The following is a 21016-nucleotide window of genomic DNA, read 5'->3' as shown; positions in this document are numbered from 1 at the left end:
CTTGGAGAAAAGATAATATCCTGGGAATCCAGACTTTACTCCATGAGTAACCCTTGGATTCATAGCAATAAGATATTTACACCATATCTTATGTTAAATTTTCCTAGAGACAGGCTTTTATGCCTGTATTAAGGTATCAATTACTGACTCGGAGAAGCCATGCTTTGATAACATCAAGCGTTCTGTCTCCAGGCAGTCCATCTCAGATTAGTTATATTTAGATGGTTGAAAAGACCCTGAGGTAGAGGGTCCTGTCTCAGAAGCAGAGACCGTGGTGGAAAGGATGACATGTCCACCAGATCTGCATACCAGGTCCTGCGTGGCCACGCAGGCGCTGTCAAAAGCACCAAAGCACTCTCCTGCTTGATCTTGTGCAAACCCCTCCGGAGGGAATTCCCACTCCCCCGGATGAAAAGTCTGACGACTTAGAAAATCTGCCTCCCAGTTCTCCTGGGATAGGGATAGCTTTTAGACAAGAGTGAGTCTCTGTCCAGTGAATTATTTTAAGACTTCTAACATTGCTAGGGAACTTCTGTTCCCCCTTGATGGTTGATGTAAGCCACAGTCGTGATATTGTCCGACTGAAATATGATGTACCTCAGAGTTGCTAACTGAGGCCAAGTCTGAAGAGCATGGAATATCGCTCCCAGTTCCAGAATATTCATTAGAAGGAGGGTCTCCTCCTGAGTCCACTATCCCTGAGCCTTCAGGGAGTTCCAGACTGTATCCCAACCTAAAAGGCTGGCATCTGTTGTAACAATTGTCCCATCTGACCTGCGGAAGGTCATACCCTTGGACAGATGGACCCGAGATAGTCACCAGAGAAGAGAATCTCTGGTTTCTTGGTCCGGATTTAACAGGAGAGCAAATCTGTGTAATCCCCGTTCCTCTGGCTGAGCATGCATAGTTGCAGTGGTCTGAAATGTAGGCGTGCAAACGGTACTATGTCCCTTGCCGCTACCATTAAGCCGATTACATTCATGTACTGAGCCACCAAAGGGCGCGGATGGAATGAAGAACACGGCAGAAATTTAGAAACTTTGACAACCTGGACTCCGTCAGGTAAATTTTAATTTCTACAAAATCTATCAGAATCCCTAGGAGGGAAACCCTTGATATTGGGGATAGAGAACTCTTTCCTTGTTCACTTTCCACCCATGCGATCTCAGAAATGCCAGTACTACGTCCGTATGAGACTTGGCAACTTGGATGTTTGACGCCTGTATCAGGATGTCGTCTAAATAAGGGGCCACTTCTATGCCCCGCGGCCTAAGGACCGCCAAAGTGACACCAGAACCTCCATAAAGATTCTAGGGGCTGTAGTTAACCCAAAGGAAAGAGCTACAAACTGGTAATGCCTGTCTAGAAAGGCAAACCTGAAAAACCGATGGTGATCTTTATGCATCGTAATGTGAGGATAAGCATCCTTCAAATCCATTGTAGTCCTCTATTGACTCTCCTGGATCATAGTTAAGATGGTACGAATAGTTTCCATCTTAAATGATAGAATTCTAAAGAATTTGTTTAAGATCTTTTAGATCCAAAATAGGTCTGAAGGTTTCCTTTCCTTGGGAACCACAAACCGATTTAAGGAAAACTGTGTCCCTGTTCCTCTATTGGAACTGAATGGGTCACGTACACAATGCAAGAATGTCTCTTTCTTTATCTGGTTTGCAGATAAATGTGAAAGGCAAAAACTCCCCTTTTTTGGGGGGGAAAGCTTTGAAATCCAGAAGATATCTCTGGGGTATAATTTCCAATGCCCAGGGATCCTGGGCATCTCTTGCCCACGCCTGGGCGAAGAATCAAGTCTGCCCCCTATAGGATCCGTTACCAGATAGGGGTCCGTTCCTCATGCTGTTTTAGAGGCAGCAGCAGGCTCCTTGACCTGCTTATCTTTGTTCCAGGTCCGGTTGTCTCCAGACCGCCCTGGACTGAGCAAAAGTTCCCTCTTATTTTGCCTTAGAGGAAGTTGATGCCACACCTGCCTTGAATTTTCGAAAGGCACAAAAATTAGGCCTTTTTGTCCCTTGATTTGGACCTGTCCTGAGGAAGGGCATGATCTTTTCCTCCAGTGATATAAGTAATAATCTCCTTCAAACTAGGCCTGAATAGGGTCTGCCCCTTGAAGGGAAGTTAAGTAGCTTATTTATTAAAGTCACGACAGCTGACCATGATATAAGCCATAGTGCTCTGCGCGCCAGTATAGTAAAAAACAGAATTCTTAGCCGTTAGTCTAGTCAAAGGAACAAAGGCATCAGAAAACAAAGGAATTGGCTAGCTTAAGTGCTCTAAGCTTGTCAAATATATTCATCCAATGGAGCCTGTAAAGCCTCATCAAGAGACTCAAACCAGAACGCCGCAGCAGCAGTGACAGGAGCAATGCGTGCAAGGGGCTGCAGGATAAAACCTTGTTGAATAAACATTTTTTATCCATTGGATCTAAAAAAGCACAACAGTCCTCGCCAGAGGTAGTGGTACGCTTAGCTAGAGTAGAAACTCTTCTCTCCACCTTAGGAACTGTCTGCCATAAGTCCCGTGTGGTGGCAACTATTAGAAAACATTCTTCTAAAAAATAGGAGGGGAAGAGAACGGCACACCTGGTCTATCCCATTCCTTATGAAAAATTTTAGTAAACCTCTTTAGGTATTGGAAAAACATAAGTACACACCGGCACTGCATATTATTTATCCAGTCTACACAATTTCTCTGGCACTGCGATTGTACACATTCATTCAGAGCAGCTAAAGCCTCCCTGAGCAACAAGTGGAGGTTCTCAAGCATAAATTTTAAATGTAGAAATATCAGAATCAGGTTAAATCATCTTCCCTGAGTCACAAATATCACCCACAGACTAAGCATATTGTGAGGTAGTATCAGACATGGTTCTTAAAGCGTCTGTATGCTCTGTATCTACCCCCAGAGCTGTTTTGCTTTCCTTTAATTTCAGGTAGTCTGACTAATACTGCTGCCAGTGTATTATACACAACCTTTGCCATGTCTTGTAAAATAAAAGCTATGGGCGCCATTGATATACTTGGCGCCATTTGAGCGTGAGTCCCTGGAGCGGGAGTCAAAGGGTCTGACACGTGGGGAGAGTTAGTCGGCATAACTTCCCCCTCGACAGAATCCTCTGGTAAAATAAACGCTATGGGTGCCCTTGATGTACTTGGCGCCATTTGAGCGTGAGTCCCTAAAGCGGGAGTCAAAGGGTCTGACACGTGGGGAGAGTTAGTCGGCATAACTTCCCCCTCGACAGAATCCTCTGGTGATAATGTTTTTAAATACAAAAAATGATCTTTATTGTTTAACATGAAATCAGTACATCTGGTACACATTCTAAAATGGGGTTCCACCATGGCTTTAAACATAATAAACACAGAGCCTCCTCTATGTTAGACATGTTAGAACTAATAAAGAGACTAGTAAGCTTGGAAAACACTTTAAATCAAGTTAACAAGCAAATATAACAAACGTTACTGTGCCTTTAAGAGAAACAAATTTTGTCAAAATTTGAAAAACAGTGAAAAAAGGCAGTAAATCAAACGAAATTTTTACAGTACATGTAATAAGTTAACAGAGCATTGCACCCACTTGCAAATGGATGATTAACCCCTTAATGCAAAAAACAGATTAAAAAAAAAAAAAAAAACGTCATTTTTTTAAACAGACACAACAAAACTGCCACAGCTGAGCTGTGGATTACCTTCCCTATAACTGTTTCTATGCAAAATTTAAGCCAGCCATGTGGAAAAATTAGGCCCCAATAAGTTTTATCACCAAACATATGTTAAAAAACGATTAAACATGCCAGCAAACGTTTTAAAACACATTCTTATAAGAGTATGTATGTCTATTAATAAGCCTGATCCAGTCGCTATCACTGCATTTAAGGCTTTACTTACATTACTTCGGTATCAGCAGTATTTTCTTAGTCAATTCCATTCCTTAGAAAAATATATTACTGCACATACCTTAGCATATATCTCTATCAATCAGCCTGGTACCAGTCGCTTTCACTGCATTTAAAGGCTGTACTTACATTACTTCGGTATCAGCAGTATTTTCTTAGTCAATTCCATTCCTTAGAAAAATATTTTACTGCACATACCTTATTTGCAGGAAAACCTGCACGCCATTCCCCCTCTGAAGTACCTTACTCCTCAGAATGTGTGAGAACAGCAACTGGATCTTAGTTACGTCTGCTAAGATCATAGAAAAAACGCAGGCAGATTCTTCTTCCAAATACTGCCTGAGATAAACAGCACACTCCGGTGCCATTTAAAAATAACAAACTTTTGATTGAAGAAATAAACTAAGTATAAAAAACCACAGACTCTCACGACCTCCTATCTATGTTGAGACTTGTAAGAGAATGACTGGTAATGGCAGTTGGGGGAGGAGCTATATAGCAGCTTTGCTGTGGGTGGACTCTTGCAACTTCCTGTTGGGAAGGAGAATATATCCCATAAGTAATGGATGATCCGTGGACTGGATACACTTAACAAGAGAAACATAATTTATGCTTACCTGATAAATGTATTTCTCTTGTAGTGTATCCAGTCCACGGCCCGCCCTGTCCTTTTAAGGCAGGTCTAAATTTTAATTAAACTTCAGTCACCACTGCACCCTATGGTTTCTCCTTTCTCGATTTGTTTCGGTCGAATGACTGGATATGACAGTGAGGGGAGGAGCTATATAGCAGCTCTGCTGTGGGTGATCCTCTTGCAACGTCCTGTTGGGGAGGAGAATATCCCACAAGTAATGGATGATCCGTGGACTGGATACACTACAAGAGAAATAAATTTATCAGGTAAGCATAAATTATGTTTTTTAATATATCTGCATATTTCCAAATTATTGTAGCTTTTCTCTTTTGGTATTTGAATGCATTCACATCTACCCATTTCATAAATCATTATAGCCTGTAAGTTCTCCAATTGTCTGCTAGTCACTCACGCTATCTTTTTGCAAGTTTCTTACAATTTGCTAATAACTTATGTTGCAAATTATTTTTTACTGCTGTTTTGTATTATAACTTTTATACATATATCCAAATATTATATAATACACCCGGTGTTATCTGCAGCTTTTTTACTTCCACTATATTTAGCAGCCTTTAACCGCTGCCATTTTTTGTTAGTCACTAACCCTGCTATGTTTTGTTAGTCACTCACTTTTATGATCGTCACTCATGTTGCTATTTATAATCTGTAAAGTTCCTTATGATTTGTTAGTTACTATATTTTGTGATTTATTCCACATAGTCGTCTTGTATTATAAATGTAATACATCCAATCATTAGCTAATACCTTAGTTGCTATCTGCTGCTTTTCTACCGTCACAACGTATAGTGGTCTTTATCAATATCCGTTTTAAGGTCTATATTCCTTTTAGCAATACCAGTGCATTCTATAAGTTACACTGCTACCTTTTTATCCACATCAATACCTATTTATATTTCCCAGCACTATTGGGATAATATATCTCTGTCGAAACATTATTGTATACTTTAGCCTCACTACTGAGGAGCTCCTTCACACACACATTTTTTGTATAAGACTACCACAACTAAATCGTGGACATTTAGAGACTCTTTTAGCATAAACTACATATCACATATTTTTCTCTTCTTCAAAATAAATGGGCAACCTGAGAAGGCCACTAACCTTGTTTCCTGAGAACCATCCTGGGCAAACTTGACAATAGCAGGAAGAACCCGATCTGTGATATCCTTTATTCCAGATAAAATACGTCCTGGTCCCATTCTCTCCACTAAATCAGATAGATGTTGAGCTGTACATTTTCTCACAACACTATTTAAGTGACTACAAAACAAAACAGATTATATATAGATGGAATTGTTAATATACACTTACATTTAAAGGGACAGTTCACCCAAAAATTGTCTCCCCTTTAAATTGTTCCCAATGATTCATTTTACCTGCTGGAGTGTTTCAAATTGTTTACAAGTAGCTCCTTTACCCCTATTTTGGAATTTGAAATAACCGATTTAGCCTGTGGTATCCCAACCTATACTGAAAGTTTCTATACTGGAGTATATTCTATTGAATAGCCTAAGTAAACACAGCCAGCAGAAGAGATTACACTTTCACTGGGGTGCAGGATAGGTAAGTAATAAAATGATAATTTTTTATTGTTCTCGCTTAGTATTGAGCTTTGGTTTTCTAGACAAATATAAGATAAGGGAGCTAGTCTGTGTACATTAAAGAAACATAATGAGATATGATATTATCTGAAGCTCAACCCATTGTAATAGGCTGTGGTATAAAAGCACAAAACCAGCTAATTCATATACACAAATAAACCTGAAAATGCAATTTCTAATAAATGTTATACTCTGCAGCTAGTATAACAAGTCATTGAAAAACATAATTTATGTAAGAACTTACCTGATAAATTAATTTCTTTCATATTAGCAAGAGTCCATGAGCTAGTGACGTATGGGATATACATTCCTACCAGGAGGGGCAAAGTTTCCCAAACCTTAAAATGCCTATAAATACACCCCTCACCACACCCACAATTCAGTTTAACGAATAGCCAAGAAGTGGGGTGATAAGAAAAAAGTGCGAAAGCATATAAAATAAGGAATTGGAATAATTGTGCTTTATACAAAAAAATCAAAACCACCACAAAAAAGGGCGGGCCTCATGGACTCTTGCTAATATGAAAGAAATGAATTTATCAGGTAAGTTCTTACATAAATTATGTTTTCTTTCATGTAATTAGCAAGAGTCCATGAGCTAGTGACGTATGGGATAATGATTACCCAAGATGTGGATCTTTCCACACAAGAGTCACTAGAGAGGGAGGGATAAAATAAAGACAGCCAATTCCTGCTGAAAATAATCCACACCCAGAATAAAATTTTTAATGAAAAAACATAAGCAGAAGATTCAAACTGAAACCACTGCCTGAAGTACGTTTCTACCAAAAACTGCTTCAGAAGAAGAAAACGCATCAAAATGGTAGAATTTAGTAAAAGTATGCAAAGAGGACCAAGTTGCTGTTTTGCAAATCTGATCAACCGAAGCTTCATTCTTAAACGCCCAGGAAGTAGAAACTAACCTAGTAGAATGAGCTGTAATCCTTTGAGGCGGAGTGTTACCCGACCCAACATAGGCATGATGAAATAAAGATTTCAACCAAGATGCCAAAGAAATGGCAGAAGCTTTCTGATCTTTTCTAGAACCGGAAAAGATGACAAATAGACTAGAAGTCTTTCGGAAAGACTTAATAGCTTCAACATAATATTACAAAGCTCTAACAGCATCCAAAGAATGCAATGATTTCTCCTTAGAATTCATAGGATTAGGACATAATGAAGGAACCACAATTTCTCTACTAATGTTGTTAGAATTCACAACCTTAGGTAAAAAATTCAAAAGAAGTTTGCAGCACCGCCTTATCCTGATGCAAAATCAGAAAAGGAGACTCACAAAAAAGAGTAGATAATTCAGAGACTCTTCTGGCAGAAGAGATGGCCAAAAGAAACAAAACTTTCCAAGAAAGTAATATAATGACCAAAGAATGCATGGGTTCAAAAGGAGGAGCTTGAAGAGCCCCCAGAACCAAATTCAAACTCCAAGGAGGAGAAATTGACTGAATGACAGGTTTTATACGAACCAAAGCTTGTACAAAACAATGAATATCAGGAAGATTAGCAATCCTTCTGTGAAAAAGAACAGAAAGAGCAGAGATTTGTCTTTCAAGAAACTTGCGGACAAACCTTTATCTAAACCATCCTGAAGAAATATAAGTCTTCCAGACTCTATAATATATCTCTCTAGATACAGATTTACGAGCCTGTCACATAGTATCAATCACAGAGTCAGAGAAACCTCTTTGACCAAGAATCAAGCGTTCAAACTCCACACCTTAAAATTAAGGTTTTGAGATCCTGATGGAAAAAAGAACCTTGAGACAGAAGACTGGTCTTAACGGAAGAGTCCACAGCTGGCAAGAGGTCATCCGGACAAGATCCGCATACCAAAACCTGTGAGGCCATGCTGGAGCTACCAGCAGGACAAACGAGCATTCCTTAGAATATTGGAGAATACCCTTGGAAGAAGAACTAGAGGCGGAAAGATATAGGCAGGATGACACTTTTAAGGAAGAGATAATGCATCCACTGCCGCCGCCCGAGGATCCCTGGATCCGGACAGATACCAGGGAAGTTTCTTGTTTAGATGAGAAGCCATCAGATCTATTTCTGGGAGTTCCCACATTTGAACAATCTGAGGAAATACCTCTGGGTGAAGACCATTCGCCCAGGTGCAACGTTTGGCGACTGAGATAATCCGCTTTCCAATTGTCCATACCTGGGATATGAACCGCAAAGATTAGACAGGAGCTGGATTCCGCCCAAACCAAAATTCGAGATACTTCTTTCATAGCCAGAGGACTGTGAGTCCCTCCTTGATGATTGATGTATGCCACAGTTGTGACATTGTCTATCTGAAAACAAATGAACAACTCTCTCTTCAGAAGAGGCCAAGACTGAAGAGCTCTGAAATTGCACGGAGTTCAAAAATATTGATCGGAAATCTCACCTCCTGAGATTCCCAAACCCCTTGTGTCGTCAGATACCCCCACACAGCTCCCCAACCTGTAAGACTTGCATCTGTTGAGATTATAGTCCAGGTCGGAAGAACAAAGAAGCCCCCTGAACTAAACGATGGTGATCTGTCCACCATGTCAGAGAGTGTCGTATAATCGGTTTAAAGATATTAAGTGAGATATCTTTGAGTAATCCCTGCACCATTGGTTCAGCATACAGAGCTGAAGAGGTCGCATGTGAAAACGAGCAAAGGAGATCGCATCTGATGCGGCAGTCCTAAGACCTAAAATTTCCATGCATAAGGCTACCAAAGGGAATGATTGTGACTGAAGGTTTTGACAAGCTGAAATCAATGATAAACTTCTCTTGTCTGACAAGGACAGAGTCATAGACACTGAATCTATTCTAGAAACCTAAAAAGGTTACCCTTGTCTGAGGAATCAATGAACTGATTGGTAAATTGATCCTCCAACCATGAACTTGAAGAAACAACACAAGTCGATTCATATGAGATTCTTCGAAAATGAGAAGACTGAGCAAGTACCCAGATATCGTCCAATAAGGAAATACCAAAACCCTGTTCTCTGATTACAGAAAGAAGGGCACAGAGAATCTTTGAAAAAAATTCTTGGAACTGAGGCTAGGCCAAACGGTAGAGCCACAAAACTGGTAATGCTTGTCTAAAAAGAGAATCTCAGACACTAAAAGTGATCTGGATGAATCGGAATATGCAGATACACATCCTGTAAATCTATTGTAGACATATAATGCCCTTGCTAAACAAAAGGCAGGACAGTCCTACAGAGACTGAATGTTGGTATCCTTACATAACGATTCAATATTGATAGATCCGGAACTGGTCTGAAGGAATTGACCTTCTTTGGTACAATGAAGAGATAAAATAAAACCCCAGCCCTTGTTCCAGAACTGGAACTGGCATAATTACTCCAGCCAACTCTAGATCTGAAACACATTTCAGAAATGCTGAGCCTTTGCTGTGTTAACTGGGACACGGGAAAGAAAAAAATCTCTTAGCAGGAGGCCTTAACTGAAGCCAATGCTGTACCTTTCTGAAACAATGTTCTAAAACCAGAAATTGAGAACGGAATTGATCAAAATTTCTTTGAAGAAAACGTAATCTGCCCCATACCAGCTGAGATGGAATAAGGTCCGCACCTTCATGGGTACTTAGGAGCTGGCTATAGGTTTTCTATAAGGCTTGGATATATTCCAAACTGGAAATAGTTTCCAAACTGATACCGCTCCTGAGGATGAAGGATCAGGCTTTTGTTCCTTATTGTGAGGAAAGGAACGAAAAATGATTATTAGACCTAAATTTACCTTAGATTTTTTATCCTTTGGTAAAAAAGTTCCCTTCCTTCCAGAAACAGTTGAAATAATAATTTATTACCCTGGAAAGAAAAGGAAAGCAAAGTAGACTTAGAAGACATATCAGCATTCCAAGTTTAATCCATAAAGCTTTTCTAGCTAAAATAGCTAGAGACATATACCTGACATCAACTCTAATGATATCAAAAGATGGTATCACCAATAAAATTATTAGCATGTTATAGAATAATAATAATGCTATAAAATTATGATCTGTTACTTGTTGCGCTAAAGCTTCTAACCAAAAAGTTGAAGCTGCAGCAACATCCGCTAAAAATATAGCAGGTCTAAGAAGATTACCTGAACATAAGTAAGCTTTTCTTAGAAAGGATTCAATTTTCCTATCTAAAGGATCCTTAAAATGAATTACTATCTACCGTAGGAATAGTAGCACATTTAGCAGGAGTAGAGACAGCCCCATAACCTTAGGGATTTTGTCCCAAAAACTCTAATCTGTCAGATGGCACAGGATATAATTGCTTAAACGTTTAGAAGGAGTAAAAGAATTACCCAAATTATTCCATTCCCTGGAAATTACTTCAGAAATAGCATCAGGGAGATTAAACACTTCTGGAATAACTACAGGAGATTTAAAAACCTTAATTAAACGTTTAGATTTAGTATCAAGAGGACCAGAATCCTCTATTTCTAATGCAATTAATACTTCTTTAAATAAAGAACGAATAAATTCCATCTTGAACAAATACAAAGATTTATCAGCATCAACCTCTGAGACAGAAACCTCTGAACCAGAAGAACCATTATCAGTATCAGAATGATGATGTTCATTTAAAAATTCATCTGAAAAAAGCGAAGTTTTAAAAGACTTATGTAAACTAGAAGGAGAAATAACAGACATAGCCTTCTTAATGGATTTAAAAAATAAAATCTCTTATGTTTATCAGGAACACTCTGAAAATTAGATGTTGACGGAACAGCAACAGGTAATGTAACAGTACTAAAGGAAATTTTATCTGCATTAATAAGTTTGTCATGACATGCAATACAAACAACAGCTGGAGAAACAGATACCAAAAATTATAGCAGATACACTTAGCTTGATAGCTCCAGCACTAGACAGCGATTTTCCTGTAGTATCTTCTGACTCAGATGCAACGTGAGACATCTTGCAATATGTAAGAGAAAAAACAACATATAAAGCAAAATTGATCAAATTCCTTAAATGACAGTTTCAGGAATGGGAAAAAAATGCCAAAGAACAAGCTTCTAGCAACCAGAAGCAATGAAAAAATAAGACTTAAATAATGTGGAGACAAAAGCGACGCCCTTATTTTTTAGCGCCAAATAAGACGCCCACATTATTTGGCGCCAAAAATGACGCCATATCCGGAACGCCGACATTTTTGGCGCAAAATAACGTCAAAAAATGACGCAACGTATGACGCCGGAAACGGAAAAGAATTTTTGCGCCAAAAAAGTCAGCGCCAAGAATGACGCAATAAAATGAAGCATTTTCAGCCCCCGCAAGCCTAACAGCCCACAGGAAAAAAAGAGTCAAATTTTGAAGGTAAGAAAAAATGATTAATTCAAATGCATTATCCCAAATATGAAACTGACTGTCTGAAAAATAAGGAAAGTTGAACATTCTGAGTCAAGGCAAATAAATGTTTGAATACATATATTTAGAACTTTATAAACAAAGTGCCCAACCATAGCTTAGAGTGTCACAGAAAATAAGATTTACTTACCCCAGGACACTCATCTACATGTAGTAGAAAGCCAAACCAGTCCTGAAACGAGAATCAGTAGAGGTAATGGTATATATAAGAGTATATCGTCGATCTGAAAAGGGAGGTAAGAGATGAATCTCTACGACCGATAACAGAGAACCTATGAAATAGACCCCGTAGAAGGAGATCACTGCATTCAAATAGGCAATACTCTCCTCACATCCCTCTGACATTCACTGCACGCTGAGAGGAAAACCGGGCTCCAACTTGCTGCGGAGCGCATATCAACGTAGAATCTAGCACAAACTTACTTCACCACCTCCATCGGAGGCAAAGTTTGTAAAACTGAATTGTGGGTGTGGTGAGGGGTGTATTTATAGGCATTTTAAGGTTTGGGAAACTTTGCCCCTCCTGGTAGGAATGTATATCCCATACGTCACTAGCTCATGGACTCTTGCTAATTACATGAAAGAAATACATTAATATAAAAACAATTTTACCGTGTACTGTCACTTTAAGGGAGATACTGAGATTAGTAAACAACAAAATGTAAAAGAACCTTAGCATATGTCTTGAAGGGACAGTAAACACCTTGTAATTACAAATAATGAAAAATATTTTGCAAAGCTGTTTCATTAAAGGGACACTGAACACAATGTTTTTCTTTAGTGATTCAGATAGAGCATGCAATTTTAAGCAACTTTCTAATTTACTCCTATTATTAATTTTTCTTCGTTCTCTTGATATCTTAATTTGAAAAAGAAGGCATCTACGCTTTTTTTTTTCTTGGTTCAGAACTCTGGACAGCACTTTTTATTGGTGGATTAATTTATCAAATAAAGATACCAAGAGAACAAAGAAAATTTGATAATAGGAGTAAATAAGAAAGTTGCTTAAAATTTAATGCTCCATCTGAATCAAGAAAGAAAAAATTTGGGTTCAGTGTCCCTTTAAGTATAACTAAACATTTTATATTTAAATCTGAAGTTTAGTTTTTTTACCGCCCCTTTAAAGTGCTATCAAGCTGATACCGTGTATGATCTAAGATCCCTTGAAAGCCACAAGTATGTTATGATAGGCATATTTTCTGCAGTGTATGCATGTACAGTTAAACAGATTACATTGGTAACAAACATTTTTAAGTATTCAAAAACGTATGTATATCAAAAGAAATACATTTAAGGAATATACATAATGAGTAATGAGGGTTATTGGAGAAAATCTTACAAAAAATCACCAAAGATAAGCATGCAACACTATACAGTATATAACAGAAGCAAGGAGTTGACCTGATTGGGATAGAAAAGTGGAAATTATGTCAACTTTAACTCTGCATTGTTAAACAAAAATTGTTGAAAAAGGCTCTCACTGACTATGTGATTTTCAACATGTTTTATCTTGGCTCATCCTAGCAGCATTCATTCTTAAAAATATTCTGCTGCTTCATTTAAAGACATACAACATAGGTTTTAGGACATTCCAAGATAAATCCTTGATAGACAAAACTTACAAATTATTAATAGTGTAAGGAAAGCATAATGCAAAATAATGTGTTAGCTGCAAGTTAAACCAGGAGACAAACATATATATTTCCCTTAAGACGTATGCTGAGTCAGGGTTAGACTGTCTGGATAAGCAACGATCAATGCAATGGAAGCAACATGCCTAGTGTCCAACAAGCTGTGAAGCCGCTAGCACTATTAGGACGAATCCTGCAGTATACTGCTTAACACATGAAAAACAGAATTTATGTTTACCTGATAAATTTCTTTCTCCTACGGTGTATCCGGTCCACGGCTTCATCCTTACTTGTGGGATATTCTCTTCCCCTACAGGAAGTGGCAAAGAGAGCACACAGCAGAGCTGTCCATATAGCTCCCCTCAGGCTCCACCCCCCAGTCATTCGACCAACGGTTAGGAGAAAAGGGAGAACCATAAGGTGCAGTGGTGACTGTAGTTTACAAAAAATAAATTTAAACCTGACCAAAATGCCAGGGCGGGCCGTGGACCGGATACACCGTAGGAGAAAGAAATTTATCAGGTAAACATAAATTCTGTTTTCTACTACATTGGTGTATCCGGTCCACGGCTTCATCCTTACTTGTGGGAACCAATACCAAAGCTTTAGGACACGGATGAAGGGAGGGAACAAGTCAGGTAACCTAAACGGAAGGCACCACTGCTTGCAAAACCTTTCTCCCAAAAATAGCCTCCGAAGAAGCAAAAGTAATGAATTTGTAAAATTTGGCAAACGTATGCAGTGAAGACCAAGTCGCTGCCTTACAAATCTGTTCAACAGAAGCCTCATTCTTGGAAGCCCATGTGGAAGCCACAGCTCTAGTAGAGTGAGCTGTAATTCGTTCAGGAGGCTGCCTTCCAGCAGTCTCATAAGCCAACCGGATGATGCTTTTCAGCCAGAAAGACAGAGAGGGCGCAGTCGCCTTTTGACTTCTCCTCTTGCCAGAATAGACGACAAACAAGGACGATGTTTGTCTGAAGTCTTTAGTTGCTTTTAGATAAAACTTTAAAGCACGAACCCCATCAAGATGGTGTAACAGACGTTCCTTGTTAGAAACTGGATTAGGACACAGAGAAGGAACAACTATTTCCTGGTTGATATTCTTATTGGAAACCACTTTTGGAAGAAAACCAGGTTTGGTACGTAAAACAACCTTATCTGTATGAAACACCAGATAGGGTGAATTACACTGCAAAGCAGACAATTCAGAAACTCTTCTCGCAGAAGAAATAGCTACAAAAAAACAAAACTTTCCAAGATAGTAACTTAATATCTATGGAATGTAGAGGTTCAAACGGAACCCCTTGAAGAACTGAAAGAACTAAATTTAGACTCCATGGAGGAGCCACAGGTCTGTAGACAGGCTTGATTCTGACTAAAGCCTGTACAAACCCTGAATATCTGGCATGGCTGCCAGACGCTTGTGTAACCAAACAGACAGAGCAGATATCTGTCCCTTAAAAGAACTAGCTGACAGACCTTTCTCCAATCCTTCTTGGAGAAAAGATCGTATCCTTGGAATCCTAATCTTACTCCATGAGTAACCCTTGGATTCGCACCAGCAAAGATATTTCCGCCATATCTTATGGTAAATTTTCCTGGTGACATATTCACCAGGTCTGCATACCAAGTCCTGCGTGGCCACGCAGGAGCTATTAGAATTACCGAAGCCTTCTCCTGCTTGATCCTGGCTACTAGCCGGGGGAGAAGGGGAAACGGTGGAAAGACATAAGTTAGATTGAACGACCAAGGCGCTACTAAGGTATCTACCAATGTCGCCTTGGGATCCCTGGACCTGGACCCGTAACGTGTAGCTTTGAAGTTCTGACGTGACGCCATCAGATCCAGATCTGTAATGCCCCATAGCTGGGTCAGCTGAGCAAAAAACCTCCGGGTGGAGTTCCCACTCCCCCGGATGGAAAGTCTGAAGACTCAGATAATCCGCTTCCCAGCTGTCCACTCCTGGGATGTGAATTGCTGATAGATGGCAGGAGTGATCCTCTGCCCATTTGATGATCTTGGATACCTCCCTCATCGCCAGGGAACTCCTTGTTCCCCCTGATGATTGATGTACACAACAGTCGTCAAGTTGTCCGACTGAAAACTGATGAATTTGGCCTCCGCTAGTTGAGGCCATGCCTGGAGCACATTGAATATTGCTCTCAATTCCAAAATGTTTATCGGGAGAAGAAATTCTTCCCGAGACCATAGACCCTGAACCTTCAGGGACTTCCAGACCGCGCCCCAGCCTAAGAGGCTGGCGTCGGTCGTGACAATGATCAACTTCGGTCTTCGGAAACTCATTCCCTGAGACAGGTGATCCTGAGACAACCACCAGAGGAGTGAGTCTCTGGTTTGCTGGTCCATCTGAATCTGGGGAGAAAAATCTGCATAATCCCCATTTCATTGTTTGAGCATGCACAGTTGCAATGGTCTTAAATGAATTCGAGCAAAAGGAACCACGTCCATTGCCGCAACCATTAGTCCTGTTACCTCCATGCACTGAGCTATGGAGGGTTGAGGAATGGATTGAAGAACTCGACAAGTGTTCAAAAGTTTTAGTTTCCTGACCTCTGTCAGAAAGATTTTCATTTCTACCGAGTCTATTATTGTTCCCAGGAAGGGAACCCTTGTGAACGGGGACAGAGAACTTTTTTCTATGTTCACCTTCCACCCGTGAGACCTTAGAAAGGCTAGAACAATGTCCGTATGAGCCCTTGCTTTGTGAAAAGACGACGCCTGTATTAAATGTCGTCTAGTTAATGTGCTACTGCAATGCCCCTTGGCCTTAGCACCGCTAGAAGGGACCCTAGCACCTTTGTGAAAATTCTTGGAGCAGTGGCCAATCCGAAGGGAAGAGCCACGAACTGGTAATCCGAATGGTTTCCATTTGGAAAGATGGAACTCTGAGTAATTGGTCTAGGATCTTTAAATCCAGAATTGGCCTGAAAGTTCCTTCCTTTTTGGCAACTTCAAACAGGTTTGAGTAAAATTCCAGTCCTTGTTCTGCTGTTGGAACTGGGTTTATCACTCCCATTTTTAAAAGGTACTCTACGCAATGTAAGAATACCTGTCTCTCTATCTGGTCTAAAGATAAGCGAGACAAGTGGAACCTTCCCCTTGGAGGAAGGTCCTTGAATTCTAGAAGATACCCCTGAGAGACAATTTCTAGTGCCCAGGGGTCCGGAACATCTCTTGCCCAGGCCTGAGCAAAGAGAGAAAATCTGCCCCCTACTAGATCCGGTCCCGGATCGGGGGCTACCCCTTCATGCTGTCTTGGTAGCAGCAGCAGGTTTTTTGGCCTGTTTACCCTTGTTCCAGCCTTGCAATGGTTTCCATGCTGGTTTGGGCTGGGGTGCGTTACCCTCTTGCCTAGTGGCTGTAGAGGTAGAAGTCGGTCCGTTCCTGAAATTGCGAAAGGAACGAAAATTATTAACTTTGAAAGGTCTATCCTGTGGAAGGGCATGGCCCTTTCCCCCAGTGATATCTGAAATAATTTCTTTCAACTCTGGCCCGAATAGGGTCTTACCTTGAAAGGAATATTAAACAATTTTGTTTTGGACGACACATCCGCCGACCACGATTTTAGTCAAAGTGCTCTACGCGCCACTATTGCGAAACCAGAATTTTTCGCCGCTAATTTAGCTAACTGAAAAGCGGCATCTGTAATGAAAGAATTAGCCAACTTCAGGGCGTGAATTCTATCCATTACTTCATCCTAAGAAGTCTCCTTCTGGAGCGAGTTTTCTAATTCCTCAAACCAAAAAGCAGCTGCAGTGGTTACAGGAATAATGCAAGAAATTGGTTGAAGAAGAAAACCTTGTTGAACAAAATTTTTCTTAAATAAACCTTTTAATTTTTTATCCATAGGATCTTTGAAAGCGCCACTGTCTTCTATTGGTATAGTTGTGCGCTTAGCTAGCTTTGAAACTGCCCCCTCTACCTTAGGGACCGTCTGCCACGCGTCCCTTCTGGGGTCAACAATGGGGAACATTTTCTTAAATATAGGAGGGGGAACAAAAGGTACACCTGGTTTCTCCCACTCCTTATTCACTATATCCGCCACCCTCTTAGTTATCGGAAACGCATCAGTGTGTACTGGGACCTCTAAGAATTTATCCATTTTACACAATTTTTCTGGGACCACCAAAGGGTCACAATCATCAAGAGTAGCCAGGACCTCCTTAAGTAGAGCGCGGAGGTGTTCTAGCTTAAATTTAAATGCTATGGTATCAGGCTCTGCCTGCTGAGAAACTTTTCCTGTGTCAGAAATTTCTCCCTCAGACAAGCCCTCCCTCACCGCCAAGTCAGATTGATGTGAGGGCACTACAGATAAATTATCCTCTGCGTCTACTTGCTCATTTTCTGTATTTAAAACTGAGCAATCACGCTTCCTAGGAAAGCTGGCAGTTTGGATAAAAATGCTGCGATAGAATTATCCATTACTGCTGCTAACTGTTGCATAGTAATCGCAATTGGTGCGCTAGATGTACTGGGCATCGCCTGCGCGGGCATAGCTGGTGTTGACACAGAAGGAGAGGAAAGCAAGCTATTTTCACTACCTTCAGCTAAAGAATCATCTTGGGCTATATTTTTAAGTGTGATTGTACTGTCCTTAAGCTGTTTGGACGCTATGGCACACTTCACACATAAATTTAATGGGGGAACCACCTTGGCCTTTGGACATACAGAACATAGGCTATCTGAAGACTCAGACATGTTTAACAGACTTAAACAGAACTATAATGCAATAAAAATTATTTTTGACAAAAACGTTACTGTCTCTTTAAATAATAAAAAAGCACACTTTTTTACTGAAATATCAAAAAACCATGAAATAAACATCCGATTTTAATGAAATTTTCACCACAGAGTCTTAACGCTTTGAAAAGATTGCACACAAATTTTCAGATCAATTAACCCCTTAATGCACACTTTTTTACTGAAACATCAAAAAAACCATGAAATAAACATCCGATTTTAATGAAATTTTCACCAGAGTCTTAATGCTTTGAAAAGATTGCACACACATTTTCAGATCAATTAACCCCTTAATGCCCAAACCGGAGTTAATAACAGTTATTAACCAGTTAACACACTACAGTACTAGCAACAGCTTTCACTGTAGCCTTTTACCTTCATTAGGGATTATTTTAGCAGGAAATAAGCCTCTCTGGAGTCTTTTATGACGCCTCTTGACTCCCCACATGAAGCTGCATGGATTGCCTAGGCAAAAACAACTGCACAATTTAGGCCTAAAAATTAGGCCTCCTCCCTCTTCATTCTAGAGTGGAGGGGCATTTCTGACTAGATTTAGGTGTCCAAATAAGTGCCAGGCCGAAATTAAACCCCAAAAGTGTTTTAAAGTCTGAAAAAACACCTTATTTATAGTGAAAAACATGCTAAAAAGCAATCGATTTTAAAGCCCACAATAGTGTCAACCAGCATAGAGCCCTAAATATAAGCCATCATTTTATACAGAGTCTATTAGAAAAAAATGGCTCACCAATCCCAGAGGGAAATTCTGACAGTCTTCTAGCATTACATGGTCTTGTTAGAAAGATGACTGATCATACCTGAAGCAGTTAAGCCTGCAAACTGTTCCCCCCAACTGATGTTCTCTGGTTAACAGTCCTGCGTGGGAACAGCAATGGATTTTAGTTACTGGTGCTAAAATCATACTCCTCTCAACAGAAATCTTCATCACTTTCTGCTGTAGAGTAAATAGTACAAACCAGCACTATTTTAAAATAACAAACTCTTGATAGAAGAAATAAAAAACTACAACTAACACCACATACTCTTTACCACCCCCGTGGAGATGCTACTTGTTCAGAGCGGCAAAGAGAATGACGGGGGGGGGCGGAGCCTGAGGGGAGCTATATGGACAGCTCTGCTGTGTGCTCTCTTTGCCACTTCCTGTAGGGGAAGAGAATATCCCACAAGTAAGGATGAAGCCGTGGACCGGATACACCAATGTAGGAGAAATGAATTACAGTTCATTATTTGCCTTGGGAATCCCCAAGTTCATTAAAAAGGGTCAAGCCCCCTTTATTAATTAGTACAAAATAAAACCTATTAAAGGGGACATTAAACCCAACATTTTTCTTTCATGATTCAGATGGAGAATATAATTTTAAACAACATTCCAATTTACTTCTATTATCTAATTTGCTTCATTCTTTAGTCATCCTTTGTTGAAGAAATAACAATGCACAAGGGTTAGCCAATCACACGAGGCATCTATGTGCAGCCACCAATCAGCAGCTACTGAGCCTATCTAGATATGCTTTTCAGCAAATGATATCAAGAGAATGGAGCAAATTAGATAATAGAAGTAAATTAGAAAGTGGTTTAAAATTGCATGCTCTTTCTAAATCACAAAATAAAAAAATTGGGTTTCATGTCCCTTTAAAGTCACTTAGATTTAAACAGTCAAATAATTAGGGCCCTGTCTCTGTCTTGTCTTTATTCATTGTATGCCATGTATATTGTGGGTGCATTACAAATAAAGATAATAATAATGAAAGTAGTGCAAATAAAGATAAGCAGGGCTCCAAGCTTCGGCAACCCGAAAATTAATAAATAAATATATATCATATTTCAGGGCTTGAATGTTCCACTAGTCTCAGATGGGTAAGAAATTGGTGCAGGTGAAAAGTAGTAGAAAATTTGACCTTTTTCCTATAATTAACAATAAGTGGACTAGTAACTTTTTCCTCTAGGCTAGTAAATTTGAACTCCTCACTAGTAAACTATTGCAACGTTTTAAAAAAACAAGTACAGTATATATATTTTGAGAAACAAAACTAATCTGTCAACCATCTTTTCTGAAAAGCTGTATTTGGGTGAAGTGTTACTATGGAGAGCCAAGACGTGTATAATAAAAATGAAGGGTCAAAGTAAGAACAATGTGGACACTTATAATTAGTAATCAATTCCATAAGGATGATTAATAATGAGAGACAAAGAGAAGCCTATAGCAGCACCAGAATATATTTGCACAGAAATGTATTGTCAACCGTCAGCTAAATAAATTGGACATAACATAATGTGAGACACAAATAAATATACAAATTGATGGTCAGTGCAAACATTCTCCTATGATGTTAAGCCACTACCTGAGTCCTCCGTTTATGAGGGATGTGAGAGCACGAACCGGAGTCACATTCTGTACCATTGCATTAAGCGCCTTATCGACATCCTCTCGAATAAATGTGTTGGGTTCTCCAGCCTTGTGCAGTAGCACTCTGACACAGTTATCTAGCTCATAATCCATGTTCTTCTTAAAGTAAATGAACATGTCTCCTAAGCAGATGATAGCAGCTCTGGAGACACTGGAACGCAAATTCTTTACCTATGTGCACAAAACGTTCATTACCATGTTGTTTTACTACCTGCTGTACAGTTTACAATGAATGGGTGATCTCAGCTCATTAGACAATAAGCTTGTCTAGTTTTCAAAAGAAGCTACAGAAAATGCATTGAGAACATTTTTATTTTGCATACTTTATTTTATATTAAGATTTTCCGGAAAATCAAACATTTCATTTATTTTGCCCTTTTCATAAACATTAGCATCATGTTTTGAGCTTATTGACTCTTTAAATAAATACATAATTCTGAAAGAGGCAAACTCTAAAAGTTATTTCCATAAAAATAATTATTTTATGTACTTCCGTTTCTTTTAAATCCTTTTAGTGTAATTTAACTTTGCAAACTGTTGTTTTTCCACTCCCCATAGAGTGCATCCTGCAAGATTCAGAAGCCTGCCCTGCAACATTCTACATAGTTATTGCTTAAGTAGATAAGTTAAACATATTCAAGAGGTTT

At 39.5% G+C, this 21016-nt stretch overlaps 1 protein-coding gene across 1 annotated transcript in view; it reads right to left on the bottom strand.

Moving 5' to 3' along the window:
• TOGARAM1 (TOG array regulator of axonemal microtubules 1) overlaps nt 1–21016 on the bottom strand; it is a 334226-nt gene that overhangs the window by 56913 nt on the left and 256297 nt on the right. Inside the window, 2 exon segments of the mRNA XM_053697849.1 lie at nt 5670–5828; nt 20305–20540. Of these exon segments, the coding sequence (XP_053553824.1) occupies nt 5670–5828; nt 20305–20540 (395 nt within the window).

Source organism: Bombina bombina, chromosome 1 (assembly GCF_027579735.1).
Source record: "Bombina bombina isolate aBomBom1 chromosome 1, aBomBom1.pri, whole genome shotgun sequence".
NCBI classification, from domain to species: domain Eukaryota; kingdom Metazoa; phylum Chordata; class Amphibia; order Anura; family Bombinatoridae; genus Bombina; species Bombina bombina.
The sequence above is the reverse complement of the archived record's forward strand: the minus strand, read 5'-3'. Positions and strand labels throughout refer to the sequence as shown.